This window comes from Molothrus ater, chromosome 13 (assembly GCF_012460135.2).
Source record: "Molothrus ater isolate BHLD 08-10-18 breed brown headed cowbird chromosome 13, BPBGC_Mater_1.1, whole genome shotgun sequence".
NCBI classification, from domain to species: domain Eukaryota; kingdom Metazoa; phylum Chordata; class Aves; order Passeriformes; family Icteridae; genus Molothrus; species Molothrus ater.
Window position 1 is genome coordinate 16,845,227 of NC_050490.2, and position 14,764 is coordinate 16,859,990.

The 14,764-nt window shown below is 41.4% G+C and overlaps 1 protein-coding gene across 2 annotated transcripts in view; it reads right to left on the reverse strand.

Moving 5' to 3' along the window:
* The window catches only part of IGF1R (insulin like growth factor 1 receptor), a 170,618-nt gene that overhangs the window by 134,469 nt on the left and 21,385 nt on the right, over nt 1-14,764 (reverse strand). For both annotated transcript variants that reach the window (XM_036389327.1, XM_036389326.1), the window contains exon 2: nt 5,866-6,411. In XM_036389327.1, coding sequence (XP_036245220.1) covers nt 5,866-6,411 — 546 coding nt within the window. The remainder of the gene's footprint in view (nt 1-5,865; nt 6,412-14,764) is intronic.

The following is a 14,764-nucleotide window of genomic DNA, read 5'->3' on the forward strand; positions in this document are numbered from 1 at the left end:
ATACCACACAGCATCCGAGAAACTCAGCTGAGGATTGAACACACACACAACCCAGAAAACCAAGGAATTACTATTTCCTATCAGTGACCTCCCAACTGCACTTCTACAGGGCTTTGTTCTGACAGTGAAACAGTTTCTTGGCACAAAACAATTCAAGTAAATCCATTAGAATGGTCTCTATGTAAAACAGTTTGTACTACTCAGAGGAACTGTGCACATCCATTTAATCACCCCACCACCAGAATGAATTGTAGTGCCACAGAAATATGGCCTCATTTACTGTCTCATTCTACAGCACATGGATTACCCTTTCCCATCATCTCAAACAACACAAAGAAAAATAAATTTCTCCAGCAGCATGGATGGCCAGATAAATGCAGCTGCACATCATCACCTGGTGACCATAAACACACCTCTGGTCTGACAAAGATAAAGCAAGTTGAAGCAAGTGTAAAATGTGATGTCTTCAGAAAATCAATGTGTGTGTGTGTGTGTGTAAATGTGAGTAGAAAAGACACAGGGTATTTCAAAAACTTCAAACTTTTTTCATTCTTTATTCCAAAATGTGGGGGAAAGTTCTAAATCTTTTCAAAGTATTTTTAAAAGTTAGTTACTTTTTTTATTTTTTTTCAAAAGCACTGGACTGAGCTCACTGCATCATCTTTTCATACTGGAAAATGAAACTCCCAAATTTAAAGACCTCTCAAAACAAACAGTCTTCTACAAATCCTTGTGCCAAAAGAAACTAGGAAGCCACGATGAGTACTTAGCATTATCACATATTTTTAGGTGGCTGGTGCAGGCTGCAAGATTCTTGCCAGGTTAGGCCATTTTATAATAGAACAAAGAAAAATGGCAAGTATACATTTGTTTAATTTTAGCCCTTTTCTCAGAATATAAACCACTGCTACAGTAATTAACTGCAGATTGGCCTAAACTGCTCTGCGGCCATTCCAGCTTACTAATTAAATATGCTCTCACAGCCATAATAAAAATTCTGGGAAACCTCTGGCTGGAGAGCAAACTTCTCAGGAGGGGAGCAAAAGTCAGCAAAAAACTTCATTCAGAAAGAAAACACTAACAAATTTTTTTTAACGTACTCCAGATTTTTCTAACTCGGTGACACCAACTGTGCCTTTTACAATTATTATCTTTTTTGTCTGTTTATTCCTTTCAGATGTTTATTTGCTGGAAAGTTTGCATACCAACCAAATACAACCAACAAACAACCTGTCCATTCAAAATATGGTCAGGTTTATATGACACCTAATTTTCTTAGACCAGCACTTAACATCATACCACATCTAATTTGCTTGCTGAAATAGTAAAACTTAAAGCATGTGTCCTCTGCTGACATATATAATATCTACTATATTTCAGTATTTAAGGGGGGAAAAAAAAGCCACAGCAAACAGGGAAAAAAAAAAGCATGCAAACATAATTTTAAGCAAAATAAGAATGAAATGATTAATCATCTCTGGCTCCCAACTTCTTCCCCTCTCTTGCTGCCTACGCAGTTCATGTATGTTCACTATTTCTAAAGGACAGAGGAATACACTGAAAACTCCTCAGAGAGGGGAAGAAGAAGAGAAAGGAGAGGGGGGAAAAGTGCAGCACATGTTTTTCAGCACTACTCTGCTGAATCAACAGGGAGCAGATTCCCAGCTGGTGCACACTGTAAGCACTGCACAAGTCAATGGAGCCATGTCAAACGACACCACTCAACTGCATTATCTTCTGAGCTCCGTGTAAACAAACAGGAGCAGATTCCGAATATTTGTGAGAATACATCATGTTACTGTCTCCATATGTTTAAACATTTTAGTAGAAGGCACATATGGACCACTCTTCCCACTCACTGTCATTCTCTCCCTCCTGCTCCTCATACACTGTATCTTCTCGGGCCATTGTCAAACTAATTCAAAAATGAATAAGGATACATTTTCATTAAAAACATTTTGTGCTTAGCTGCCATCTGCTTCATCGGCCTCCAAATCCTCACATGCCTTTTCCATGGTCCTCAGTTTCACACATTCAGAAGCTCAAAGTTTTCTCCTGTTGTATTGTGCAGTGAGGTCTACATGAGCTATTGTTTCATGTCAAATTCATCTCTGAACCAACTGCTTAATGCTTACAGCCCTCATCCATGTCCTCTCTACAATGCCAGCTTACACATGCTTTTTTTAATGCCTAAACTCTAATCTTAAAGCTCCCACACACATTTCAGATACTCCCTGTCACTGTTTTTATGGGAAGCATGGCTATTCCACCCCCTTTGGGAAATATGGGAGCTCTAATTCGCTCTCTCCCAGACAGTGCTCATCCTGACCCACAGAAGCAGCAGCTGATGCCAACACCTCTTTGCTCACAGAGGTAACAGCCTGTCTCCCTCATAACCACACCAATTGTCTTTTCTGAGTAGGCAAAGTTTCAACAAGTATTTGACACTGAGCATCTCCAGCTTAACTAGGGGAAAGAAGACAAATAATTAAGATGGGGGACAAACCCAACAAGGCACCGTAGGTCTCATATACAGATCACTGCTAGTTTTGCTATTACTTTCCCAAATAGTTTGCCCAGTTCATTTCTTACAGTCCAAGCAATAGCAAAAGTGTCTTAGGAAGCATTAGCTGGACTTCCTTGAAAAAGAACACAAAGGTTACGGTAGACAAGGGATCCTGAACTTCCAGGCAGGCTTTCAAGGGTGTAATTTTCATTTGGTTTCTGCAGACTTGGAAAGGCCTAGTGACTAAGGCAGCAGACCTCAAAAGTTAATCATCAGCAAGAGGAACACAGAAAACAACCAAAGTTTTCTTTACAGCAGACCACTGGACTGGCAGAGCTAGTGTGTCATCAGACACAAGTCTTGCAAGGGGTACAGCAGGAATGGTTTTTCTGGTTCTCACATCAGTTGTGAGTGAGATGCAGGCAGCTTCCATAAACCTTTCCAGCAGTCACAACTGCCAGAAAAAAAAGAAAAACATAAAAGGCCATAGTCTCATTTGTATGTCTGGACACTCAGTTTTTATCTTTTCCATCTCTACCTGTGCCCCAAAGCATTGATGCAAACAAACAACTTCAGTGCTCTCCTTTTATCTTCAGGGATTCTTCTATGTGGCCTTGCAACTCCAGTGAGGCACAGCTGGCATTTAATACACCAACATAAAAGTAGGTGCAAGTCAGAGAGGAGAGAGCCTGCCAAGCCCAACACAACATGCTGCAGCTCCAAAGAGAGCAAACTAGTACTGCTGCTGCCTTGGGGCACTCGAAGGTAAAGGAATGTACACTACACAGAAACCAGGGCAACCAAACTGGCAGGAGAGCTGCTGACGCTTTACACTGAACCTTAAAAATACCCAGAAAAATTTAGAAGTTACAGTTTCTTTGTAGCTTGTTCTTTTATAGTGGTGTCCATGGATTATTCTAAGTCAGACACAGCATATCCTTCCCTCCCTCCTCCCTCAGCATTGTTCCTGCACAAGTTATATTGAAGGAAGCACAAGCTTCTTCCTTTGTTTGTGGGCAAGAAAAAGAAGGAAAAAAACAACTTCCACTCAACAGCAAAACTAAACAGAAGCCAGGCTACTTAAAGTACCAAGTGTTCCCACAAAACATTTACCCACCAGCTTCAGATCTTTCAGTGTAAAACCTAAACAAGGACAAGAGAGATTTAATACGCACTCCTCCACAGAGCTAGAGCAAAGAAAAATGAAAAGGCACAAAGGAACCCTGAATGATAGAGAGCATTTTCAGCTTGACATTACTGTGACGCACAAGGAGAATGTCAGGGTTAAATTAGATACTGCACTAGAAAAATATTCCCTGGAAAATAACATAGGTGTCGTATCTCGACAGGGTAGGAAAATGCCAACTGAACCACTCAGTAAGTGAAAAGTCCTTCTTTCTGTGCTTTTTCATGTCTTGTGTGATTCTGTACTGCAAGAGTCCTCTCCTGATCAGGAGTTCATTGCCAAAGTGCCCGAGCAATCTAGCAGGGGAGACAAAAAGCTTCCTTTGGAACAACTGCACTTTTATACCTCCCTTGTTTTTCTTCAGAGCAGGAGTACTTTGGGGTTGTTTTCTTTTTACATGAATGGCCTACAAATTTAAAGTCATCCTCCTTCAAGTCTGTGGCTTATCACAACAAACAGATTAGAAGAGGTCTAAATTTCTCACTCTGCTTATTGATTAGGACTTGATAATTTCTTTATATGCCGTACATCCTAAGATACTCTAAACCAAATTGTTTTTCCACACTGAAATGCTCTTAACGAGCCTTTCAAGGCTCTTTTCCAATACTTGCTTTGTTCTTCACAATCTCCCATGAAAGGAGACGAAAGCGTATATGAAAAAAAACCCCAGTACCTACACCCTTGCCTTCAAAGTCCTGCTATCACAGCCTAACTATGACCTCATTTTACTTAAACAAGTTTCTTCTCATGTGTATTTGGGATCCAAATTATTTTAACAGTCACTCAGATGCCAAAAAAAGTTTTTTTTCATGTTACTTTTGTCTACTCCAAATAGACAAAGCACTCAACAGAAAGCAAGCAAGTCATTATATCTCATTAAATACACTCTTGTTACATCCATTCAAACCACCAAGGGCAATGAGGCTGCACAGGAGTCACCTTGGTCACCCTCTGTAGACAAGAGAGCTACACTCTGTTAATGAAGACATAAATTTGACCTGCAGGACTCATAGAAACACTCCCCTCACCCTGGGCAAAGCACAAAGTCTCCCAGTAACAGGCTGAGGGGGTTTCTTTGCTTTGTTTAAAATAACGAACTTTATTTCCTGTAAGTATTGATAAAAGCACATACTCCAAATGCCTTTTTGCAGAGGTATTTTTGGCATGTGTTGACTGAAACTGCCCCACGAACTACTTTAATTGCAGTTCTAATTGAACAGGAGGACTCCACAAGCAACTGACAAGCCACTTCAGAAAAGCACAACATCCCCAGATGAAGGTAACCCAAATATAGTCCTGATTTCTCTCACACTGTGGTGTTTCCTATCATTATGGCAGCTTTGGTCAAGACTGCATGCGGAATTTAGGAACTGTTCCTCCCAGTGACGAGTTTGTAATTAAGCCCTACTGATACTGCAGGGCTCAGCTTTCGTAAAGATACAGGATGAACTCAAAAAGCCTGCCATGTAATCATGTTACCTGAGTAAACTATGAGTTTGTTTACTCTATTTTTAAAAAGCGAGAAGAGATCAGGTTTTGTTTTTGCTAATACTTGCTATCAGAAAGACATAAACCTGCCAGATAAGAACAAAACAGGCAAGAGTAACTTCACTGGGAGTCAAGATATTCATGGACTCTGACTCTACTGACTGTACTGTGAAAACTAATGTCAGTAAACAAGTCCTTAGGTACAGGATTTACCATTACAGGAATGTCTGGAGGTGCATGCCAAGAGAAGCAAAAAACAAAGTCCAGTTAGCAGCTTCAGCACGCACTGCAACAGCTTTGGCACACACAGAATGTCACTTCAGCAGGAGGAGATGGCACTCGATGGCCACCTCCTGCCAAAGTCCTCAAGGCAGGTAAAGCTGCCTCCAGCTCTGCTACAATGGCATTGGTTCCATACTTACACTTTCCACCTTCTCCGTGAGGAAGTAACTCAGAGAGTTTGCTGGGGTTTGTTTTACAGTTGCTGATTTGTTGTTTTCTCTTTTTATTTTTAATTTGAGACAAACCTTTACTGAGAGGGGAAGAATCTATTTGTGTGGCAACTGGGTAACTCATGCAAACTATACACAACTAGAATAAAAGCTTCAGTTGCTGAAGAGCTTAAAATAAAACCATGTTTACTTCAAAAGAGGTAACAAAAACAGGATGTCTCCTTAAATCTTACTTTTCTGGCAGTGGTTGGTGGTCCAGCAGCGGTAGTTGTACTCATTGTTAATAGATGTCTTCTCACACAATGGCTTCTCTTCCATTGTTCCCGGACACAAGTCCCCACATTCCTTTGGAGGTTTATTCCCAACGATGTAGTTATTGGACACTGCATCTAGGATGAGAGACCAGTCCACTGTGGAGAGGTAACACAGGTCAGAGTTCTTCTCGATCCGGATGGCCCCGCGGGTGATGTTCCTCAGGTTGTGAAGCCCGATCTCTTTAAGATTCGTCATTTCAAAGATGACCAAGGCATAGTTGTAGAAGAGGTTCCTGCCACGAATGACTGTGAGGTTGGGGAAGAGATCGCTGAGGCTTTCCAAGCCTGCCACACGGAACAGCAGCAAGTAGTCAGTGATGACAGTGAGCTTTGGGAAGCGGAAGTTGCGGTAATCCTCCGCTTTGGAGATGAGCAGGATCTGCAGGAAGCCCTCGATCACCGTGCAGTTCTCCAGGCGCTTCAGCTCGTGGATGTCATTGCGAATGTCGACGTTTGGCCCGCAAACTGAAAAGCAAAAGGAGGAAAAAAGTTGGTAAATAACGTTCCTAAACCTTTTGAAACTGGAACGCAAGAAGGATATTCTGATGGCCGTAAGATTTCTAACTTTTAATTAGGTTGAAAATGAGTGCTTGATGTACACCTACATGGAATCTTCATTTCATTTAACCTATCACACCAAGCACTACCAGGGCAGCACAGGGATGGCAGCTCTCCCTACATTCTGTAGCACACAGAGAAACGTTGGTTTATTACTGCTGATGACAAGAGCTGCATTGCACTGAAGAATACAAAGATAAACCAAATGCATTTGCACATCCTGCTTCAAATTAGATCATGAAGGTGTGTCCAGAGCAGGGTTTGAGCCACTTCAAACCAGTCAGGTAAAACAGAAAGTGATCCACTGGTCATCACGTTACTTATAAACTCCCCATCCCGCTAAAGACACATGCACACAAAGAGGGCATTTCCCAGAAAATTACAACTTCGGCCTCAAATCACTCTTTCTTTCCAGGGTCACACACCAAACAAGCCTTAATTCTTGGAATACTAGCCTTGCAGTAGGCCAGCAACAACACTAAATCCACAGAAAGCTGGTCAGCACTTCCTGCTCTGTGACTGGGAAGAAAACAAAGTGCTTGGATTTACAGCACTGAATTCCTGTTTGCATGTTCCAGTAAACCAAGTTTCACTAATTTTGGCACCAAGACATAAAAAAGTCTCTTGAGTTCTAAGAAACACAGGATAAATTTATTTACAAGAACATGGAGCATCACAGAGAAGAATCTTTCCTTGAAAACAGCAGATTGAACTCTATGAACTCTCAAAAAAACAATGACCAAAAGGATTCTTCCCTAATAAATCTATGTATTAAGTTTTTCCATATTAGAGACACATCACAATAACAACATTAAAGGGGCTGGAAGACATGTGTGTTAACAATGTAATATTTAGACACATACAATCCACTTGGATGTAAAACAAAGAACTACAGAGTGTAGAGAGCTGTTGTTCTTCAAAGCCCTCAGAGCTGGTCTTCTTTGGAAAAAAGATTCCCCATTAGAGATACTAAGTTGCTTGTAAGCAAACAAAGCAAAATGGCTATTTATTTAAGCAACCCAAAACTCAAATAAACACCAAGCAATTCAATTTTGTGGAAAGGTTCTCTTTTAATGCATGCTAGGCTTAATTATTTTAAAAACATCTTTTCCACAGACAAGGGAAAGGTCTAAACAAGCACTGGAGCCAAAAAACTTAAATTCTAACCCAGACAAATTGTCCAGAGATTCAGAAATTGCGCTGACAATAGAAAGCAGTCCTTCCATCCCACAACACTTATCTAAGGCTAATAACTTAAGCTAACAAAGGATCCAGAGCATGAGCATGCTAAAACCACAGCAACTCTAATACCCAACAAGGACTTAAAGACTTCTAAGTCTTTTAAAGACTAAAGGACTTTCTGGTTAGAGGGACAGCACAAAAAAAATAAAATAGGGCGAGATCTTTGTTTGGAAACAGATGTTTCTACACAAACTATTACCTAATCTTCCTTCTGTAAAGATTCAAGCTGAAAGCAAAGGCTATTAAATGTGACTTGCTGCACTCAAGTAGCTATGTGCAAGAAAGTTCATTCCTTAGACTTTCAAAAAAAATTATAAACACCAAGACTAATGTACCACCAGGAATGCTTGGTCCCCTTGAGCACTGAGACAGGAAATCTCCATTTTTGTACATACTGATTTCAGAAAAATTGGGCTCTACTGCTGGAATATGCGTCAAGGCTTGAACTTCAGGAAAACATTAAAAAGCGCAAATGGGTTGGCACCAGCCAGCTTTAGAAGCTAGAGAGAAGAGGGAGAACATGAAAGAACTCCAAGGTATAGAACTGAAAAGAGATTCACTGGTTAGTGCAGAAGAAGTGAGGGGTTCTCCCCTGAACCTCTAGGGTTCCATCCTCGAGCCTTTCTAAATCCCTTTAATGAGCTGGTACCCACATCTTGCATTCAACTTCAGAAATCATCTTCTAAAGCCACAAGCCCTCCATCCACCCTAGGGACTGTGCCCTCTGCCCAAAGGGTATTTACACTCTGACAGTGGGCTTCTCTTGGTTTGAAAAGGCAAGTTAAAACACACACAGTGGCCCCCATTAAACCCTTCTGGCTTCCATCTCTGCCTGCTGGCAGGCCAAGGTGAACAGTATGGCTCCTGCTATGGCAAAGCAAAAGTAGCGGAATTTATTTTCCTGCCATAAAAGTTTAGAAAGCCTAACTGCTCCAAGCCCTTTATTTTGTTAAAGAAATAAAATTTGCACTTGTGCTGACATTTTGCAGGCAAGGTTCCAGAGTGATGGGTTTAAAAACAGCTGAGTTACAATACCCTAAAGAACAATTTGTAAGAGAAATGGCAGCAACCGTTAACTAAAGCATTATATATCTGTTCATGTCTCTGTTTGAGGCTGGCCTTTCAAAGTCATACTGCTTTTAGCTTTATGTTTGTTTCAGCTCAAAAGTTACTTAATTTTAGATATTTAATGCTTTTATAAATCAATGAAATTTCTGGAGCTTTATGGCAAAAGCATGCGCTCACTTGCCTCAGTTGTGAAACATCATCCCCTCAAGTATGGAAAAGGATGAAGTCCAGTGGGGTCCCACATTAGAAATTGATCACAGATGAGTGGCTGTTGACATTGCTGATTTAAGAACTTATTAGTTCATCTAGTGAGTTATGTTTTGCAGAACTTTACACATATAATGAGAACTGCAGAGACACAAATGTGAAATAGGACAAGCATCGTGGGCCATCCTGACACTTGGAAAAAATCAGTTCCCATTAAACTAGATATTTTTGAAAAGAAATTTCTTTTAGGTTGACATTGTTCACCAGAGTTAACGATACCACAATACATCATCTTTTTCTCACGTTTTTCTCTCTGCCTTGAAAAGGATTATATGAAAAACAAATTAATCAGAGCTCAAAGTCAACTCCAATTTCCATCTGGCTGTGCTGTGTTTTCTTTGGATGCCATTTGAGAGAAAGTGTATATGGACTCACAATGTAAACTGGTCTGTCAGACACAATGAAGTGCACAGAAAATGCTCTTTAGAGCATTTATACTCCATTTAACAGTTTTGGATATTCCAGTTTAGAGAACTTTTTTAATACGACTAGGATAACTTGCCTTTGTTTTACATTTAATTCAGAACTGGAAATTAACTATTATGTATTTATTTTGCTCGCTAACAGAACATAAAAATGCAACAGCTGTTTATGACCCAGCCCCGCTTGTTCTGGGTAGATTATAAACACCCAGGATAATTACCAATAGTCAGATTCATGCTGTTTTCATTCAGCTGCCTACAGATTTCCAAGCCTTTCCTTAAACTGCCTATCATTTATCAGACTGGGCCTAAACCAAGTACCTAATTCAGAGTCAGAAATTTGTTCTTTAAAGACAAATCTATTTATTTGTTTAAAAGATAACTCCCCAATATAGTAAAATACCAAAGTAAAGCAATGCAGTCTGTACCCAGACAAACATAAATGCCTCCCTGGAAACAGGTCTTTAGTCCACAACTCCTGAGCTCTGCCTGGTATCCAACTGGAAGCCCTGTTGTGCTCTTTTTTTCTGGGAGCATCCCATGGGCAAACTGCAGGGCATATAAACTTCCAAAGGCAATAGAAATACCCACTCCACACCCCAGCCATCCAGACGATCTGCAGCCCATTCCTAGTCAGAGGACAGATCCAAGCCTGCTCCTGTAACTGAGATGGGGTCAATGAACTACCAGGAAAAGTGATTGCACGTAACAGGTTCATACGACAAGAGTAATTAATGCTCCTTGATCTGGCAGAGCCTCCTGGCAACTCTCTGTGTAAGTGGTGCCCTGGCTGGGAGCAGAGCTGGGGCTGTGAACACACACACACAGCACCACTGCTGAGGACAGGCTGGGCAGGCTCCAAACAAGCTGTGTCACAGACTGTAGTGATCCAGCAGATTCCTCCCGACCTTAACTATGATTTGCCAAAGCTCCCTTGGATCATTAAAACCATTTTGACATGCAGAGCTGCCTTGTCACCTTGAGAAACACCTGCTATCTCATCACCATCTATTTACAAACAGTCACTTACTCCACACAGCAGCTCTTCACTCTTTTCCTATACCCACCAGTTACTTCAGGTCACCGGTGACTGCTGGAAGGATTTTGCTCTTGCCCTTCAGTGTTTGGAAGGAACCCTTCCCTTCTTTCTGCAAAATCTCATGCCAGCACAGACAAAGCAGCAGAGGCCTTTCTGTTCAACATTCACCTGACACTGCAACTTCTGCTTGCTATATCCAGCTGGATATAAATTCATCACAGCTAATTCACTCTCAATACCAAGGTGTTCATGGGCAGCACTGACAGCTCACACATTCACTGGTTTTAATAAGAGAAGGATTCATCTCCTACAAAAAGCAATTTCATCATGGTGTAGTTACAAGCTTTGTGTTGCTCCATTTAGAAGTTCTACATATGTTTCTCTTGAAAAAGCCACACTCATCATTTTAAGCCTTGCCTTTGACTCTTTTATTTTTTTGGATGATATTAGAAGGCTGCACTGCACAGTCTCAATATCCTCTCAACTAGCCAGAAGTTAAAGATGGAGCAACCACCACTACCCAGCTCTCTCAACACCAAAAGGTCTCAGACAAAGCAGCACCAAGGCAGCTCTGAGTCAATCCAGCACATCCCTTTCACAATCCTAAGGCCTTTTCAACACAAGTCTACCCCAGCTGGGTCAGGCTTCCCCTAGCAACAGAGACTTGTTCAGCCTGAGCAGTCCTTTACATCTCTGAAACGAGAATGAGGATAGACAGCCTGCCATGAGCATCTCACCAGCAACCTCAATATCAGCTCACACTCACCTTTTTTTCTAATTTCCCTTTGTTTTCCCCCTTCTGACTTTGTTTCTGTGAGAACTGGTCTTTTTACTTCACAGTAGAGATGCAAAGTTAATCTTAAACAAGGATACCTTCAGTGTTTCCATTTTACAAAGAGCATCCCTTGACACTGATTGCTGAAAACAAGCACTAAAGGTGCAGAAATTGTTTTAATTCCATATTGCTTTCCTGTCCAGGGGTTGTAACACCCATTCTGAGGGCCAAGTCTGTGATCCACAAGGTTCCAAAGGGTTCTTTTTTAAGGGAGGGCATGAGGTTGCTCAACTTCTCATCTACCCTGAAATTCTGCACAGCTGGTAACAAGCACAGTGTGTTACCATCAGTGCTGGATGAATTCCCACACAAAGAAAGAACTACAAGGCTTAATACAAGAACACAATTGTGGCTGGTTCTACTTTTAGAGAGTAGCTTGCTCACACCACCACAGCTCACTTTGCCAATAATGGCTTTTCTGAGCACACTCCACTCCAAGAAGAGGTTGGCTTTCCCAGACAGCTACTGCTGCTCTCTGTTACCGAGTGCAGAATATTGCTCTCTCCCAAACTGCTCTAATGAAAGAGCCTTGACCACATCACCCCCCAGTAATGTCAGCTCAGAGCTGTGGGTCTTTCTGGGAGATCAGCACATCTTCGGAACAGTGTTGTTATTTATTCCCAACAGAGCCACTTCCTTTTCATCATGTGTTTTTTAGTTTTAATCTATGGCAGGTCCTTATAAAGAAAGAGTCCAAAACAGCTACTGAACGTGGCTGTGGTCCAGCTGCCCTCATCCCAGATTCCCAGCATGCAGCACATCCCTTCTCAGGCAAGCATCTCCACAGTTCCCATCCCTCTCTAACAACAACAAAACATGTTTATTGCACTGAGTGGATTTAGATCTGCATAAAGTACCACGGGCTGCATATTGACATGTTTACTATCTACTGGATCAACTCAGTGGAGGGCTTGTCTGGCACACTGAAAAAAAACTTAGGGCTCTGAAAAAATTCCTTGAAGACACTAAAAGGTTGAATGATGTTAGGAAAAAGGAACTGAACTTAGGATAAAGCCAATCATCAGGTTTATAAGAAGCCTCTATCCTATATGACTGTCATTGCTCAGAAGAGAAGCAGAAGGACACAATTGAAAACAGAAGGAATGGTCTGAAAATGTGATGCCCATGCACTCTAGAAACAGGGGAAAGTATAACTTGAGACGTTAATATCTCTCTTCATTCTTATTCCTACAAATTATGCATCTTTTAAGGAAGCCATCAGGACTATCATATAGCCCTTAAAAAAACTCTTTTAAGTGTTACTCAGTCATCACTGACCAGAGAGTCACTGCAGCCCACGGCCTGGGCCTAGGCCTTCTTTGCTCCTGTAGTTTCAATGACATGGAAGGCAAAGCTAGAAAGTCTGAGAAGGAACAGCTTAGCAACCACAATTTCCCTTCGAGCCCATGAAAAGTTTCAGTACAGTTGCACCATTTGCAGACGTAAGGAAAAAAAAAATTACTACTGAAGTCTCAGGATTCTTTAATTGCATACTCTGCAAAGAAGAAATTAAATGTGGAGTTCACAGAAATCAGTGGTTGGAGAGATTGCTTATGACACTTTACATTAACACAGGATTCCACCACCCACTGAGCTCTTGGTTTTGCCTCCGTAGTGACACTATGAATGAGATATATATTTTAGTGTCTTTAATGTACTTACACAACCTCCCACAAAATTTCTGTACTCTCTAAGCTCACCTATCCTGTATGTGTCACATCAATCACTAGATCTCTTCCCAGGGAAGCCAGCTTCTGTGTTACCTCTTGGGATGTCAGAACCAGTAACAAGGAGGGAACTAAATCTACATCACGATTCAAGCTGCTTCCCTACCCACTGAACTATTTCTCTTCACTGAATATGCTACATAAACCTCTTTACATTTACCAAGATTTTATGAAGCTACATCTCTCAAGGTGGGGAGGGGATAGATAAAAGGCACCCCACGACCCAGATAATGTCAATCATTTTAGATTTTGCTAAGCAAGACCATAATTGAATTTCAACTTCTGTATTTCCAGCACTAGCACAACGCTGCCATCTTTGGCTTTCAAAACATGAAAGGGAATACTCAAACCCAAACAAAACCCCACTGTTTCCATTTGAATATAAGTCCTGAGAACATTCTTCATAATATATCTAAGGCCCAGAAAGAGGGCTTGGGGGTTTTTTTCATTTAATTACAAGTTAAGCTTTGGAGGACAAAGCCAGACCACTACGATCTTCAAAACACTCACGGGACTAGAGATTATATTGCAACGTAGCTTGTAATTTCTGAGAAACATAATCTATTATCATTAATTTACCTCACACTACTCATCACTCCTATCAACCTTTTACAGAATTTTTTTTCACCCAGATTTGGAAGGAAAAAGTGGTGTCACAAGAGGCCAATCAAATTTGGTGCAAATACTTTAAAAGGCAACTAGATTCCCGTTCTCCACACACATTTTCCTTGTCTCCCACAGCCCTTAGAAAAATACACACATCCTACTCTAATCTTCTCTTCTGCCACTCTACTAACTATATACTCCAAATCCAAGGGCCACTGTGTTACCACGCTGACCAGAACAAAACATTCGCAAAAATAACACACAAAAGGGCGACAACCCACATCACAAACTCAAGCTGTCTCTGCCTTTTTGCTCTTGCAATTTTCAGCTCTCATTGGCCAAAGATATCTCTGGCATTGTTATTTTCCGTGAACTTCCTCCAACTTCCCCCTAAGTTTACACAAATAAAATTTCAGAATAAATCATGTTTTTGTCTCTCATCTCGCTTGGGTTCTCACTGCCAACATTTTACTTTGAATATCAACAGGAACAGCAGCTTAGCAAAAATGGAGCCAACAAAATGAACTGTATCCCTTTAATAACACTGATTGATGCCTTCTCTACACAGCTCACCAGAGCAAGGAGGTCTAGAATTAGCCCAGCTCACGTGAAAGCATCCTCATGACAAGTCATCCCCAAATTAATCCTTTCTGACCAAGGCTGCTCCGATACACCACATCCCTCAGGGGTTCCTGTGAAGCCACATCCATTACCTCCTGCTGCTGAAATAGCATATCAGTGCCTCGGCTGGCACGGATTCCGGCTCATCCCCATGGGTGCACAGGGCAGGAATGGAGGGAGGACAACATCCAGCCCAGAACCCCCAGCAATCAACGCCAGGAAAAGAAGCAGCAAACTTTTAACCCTGCTCTGTAGTGCCCAGGTTATGGGCAATGCCTGTGAGAGTCTCTGCTAACTGGAAGATGAACCTCATCAGCAAATTCCTCACCCATTAACACCCTGTAGGTGTGAACCACTGAAAGGCATTGTTTGAACCTCACCGTGGCTAGAGCTGAGCCCTCTAACCCCTGGCGAGCTGCTCCTGTGCATTTAT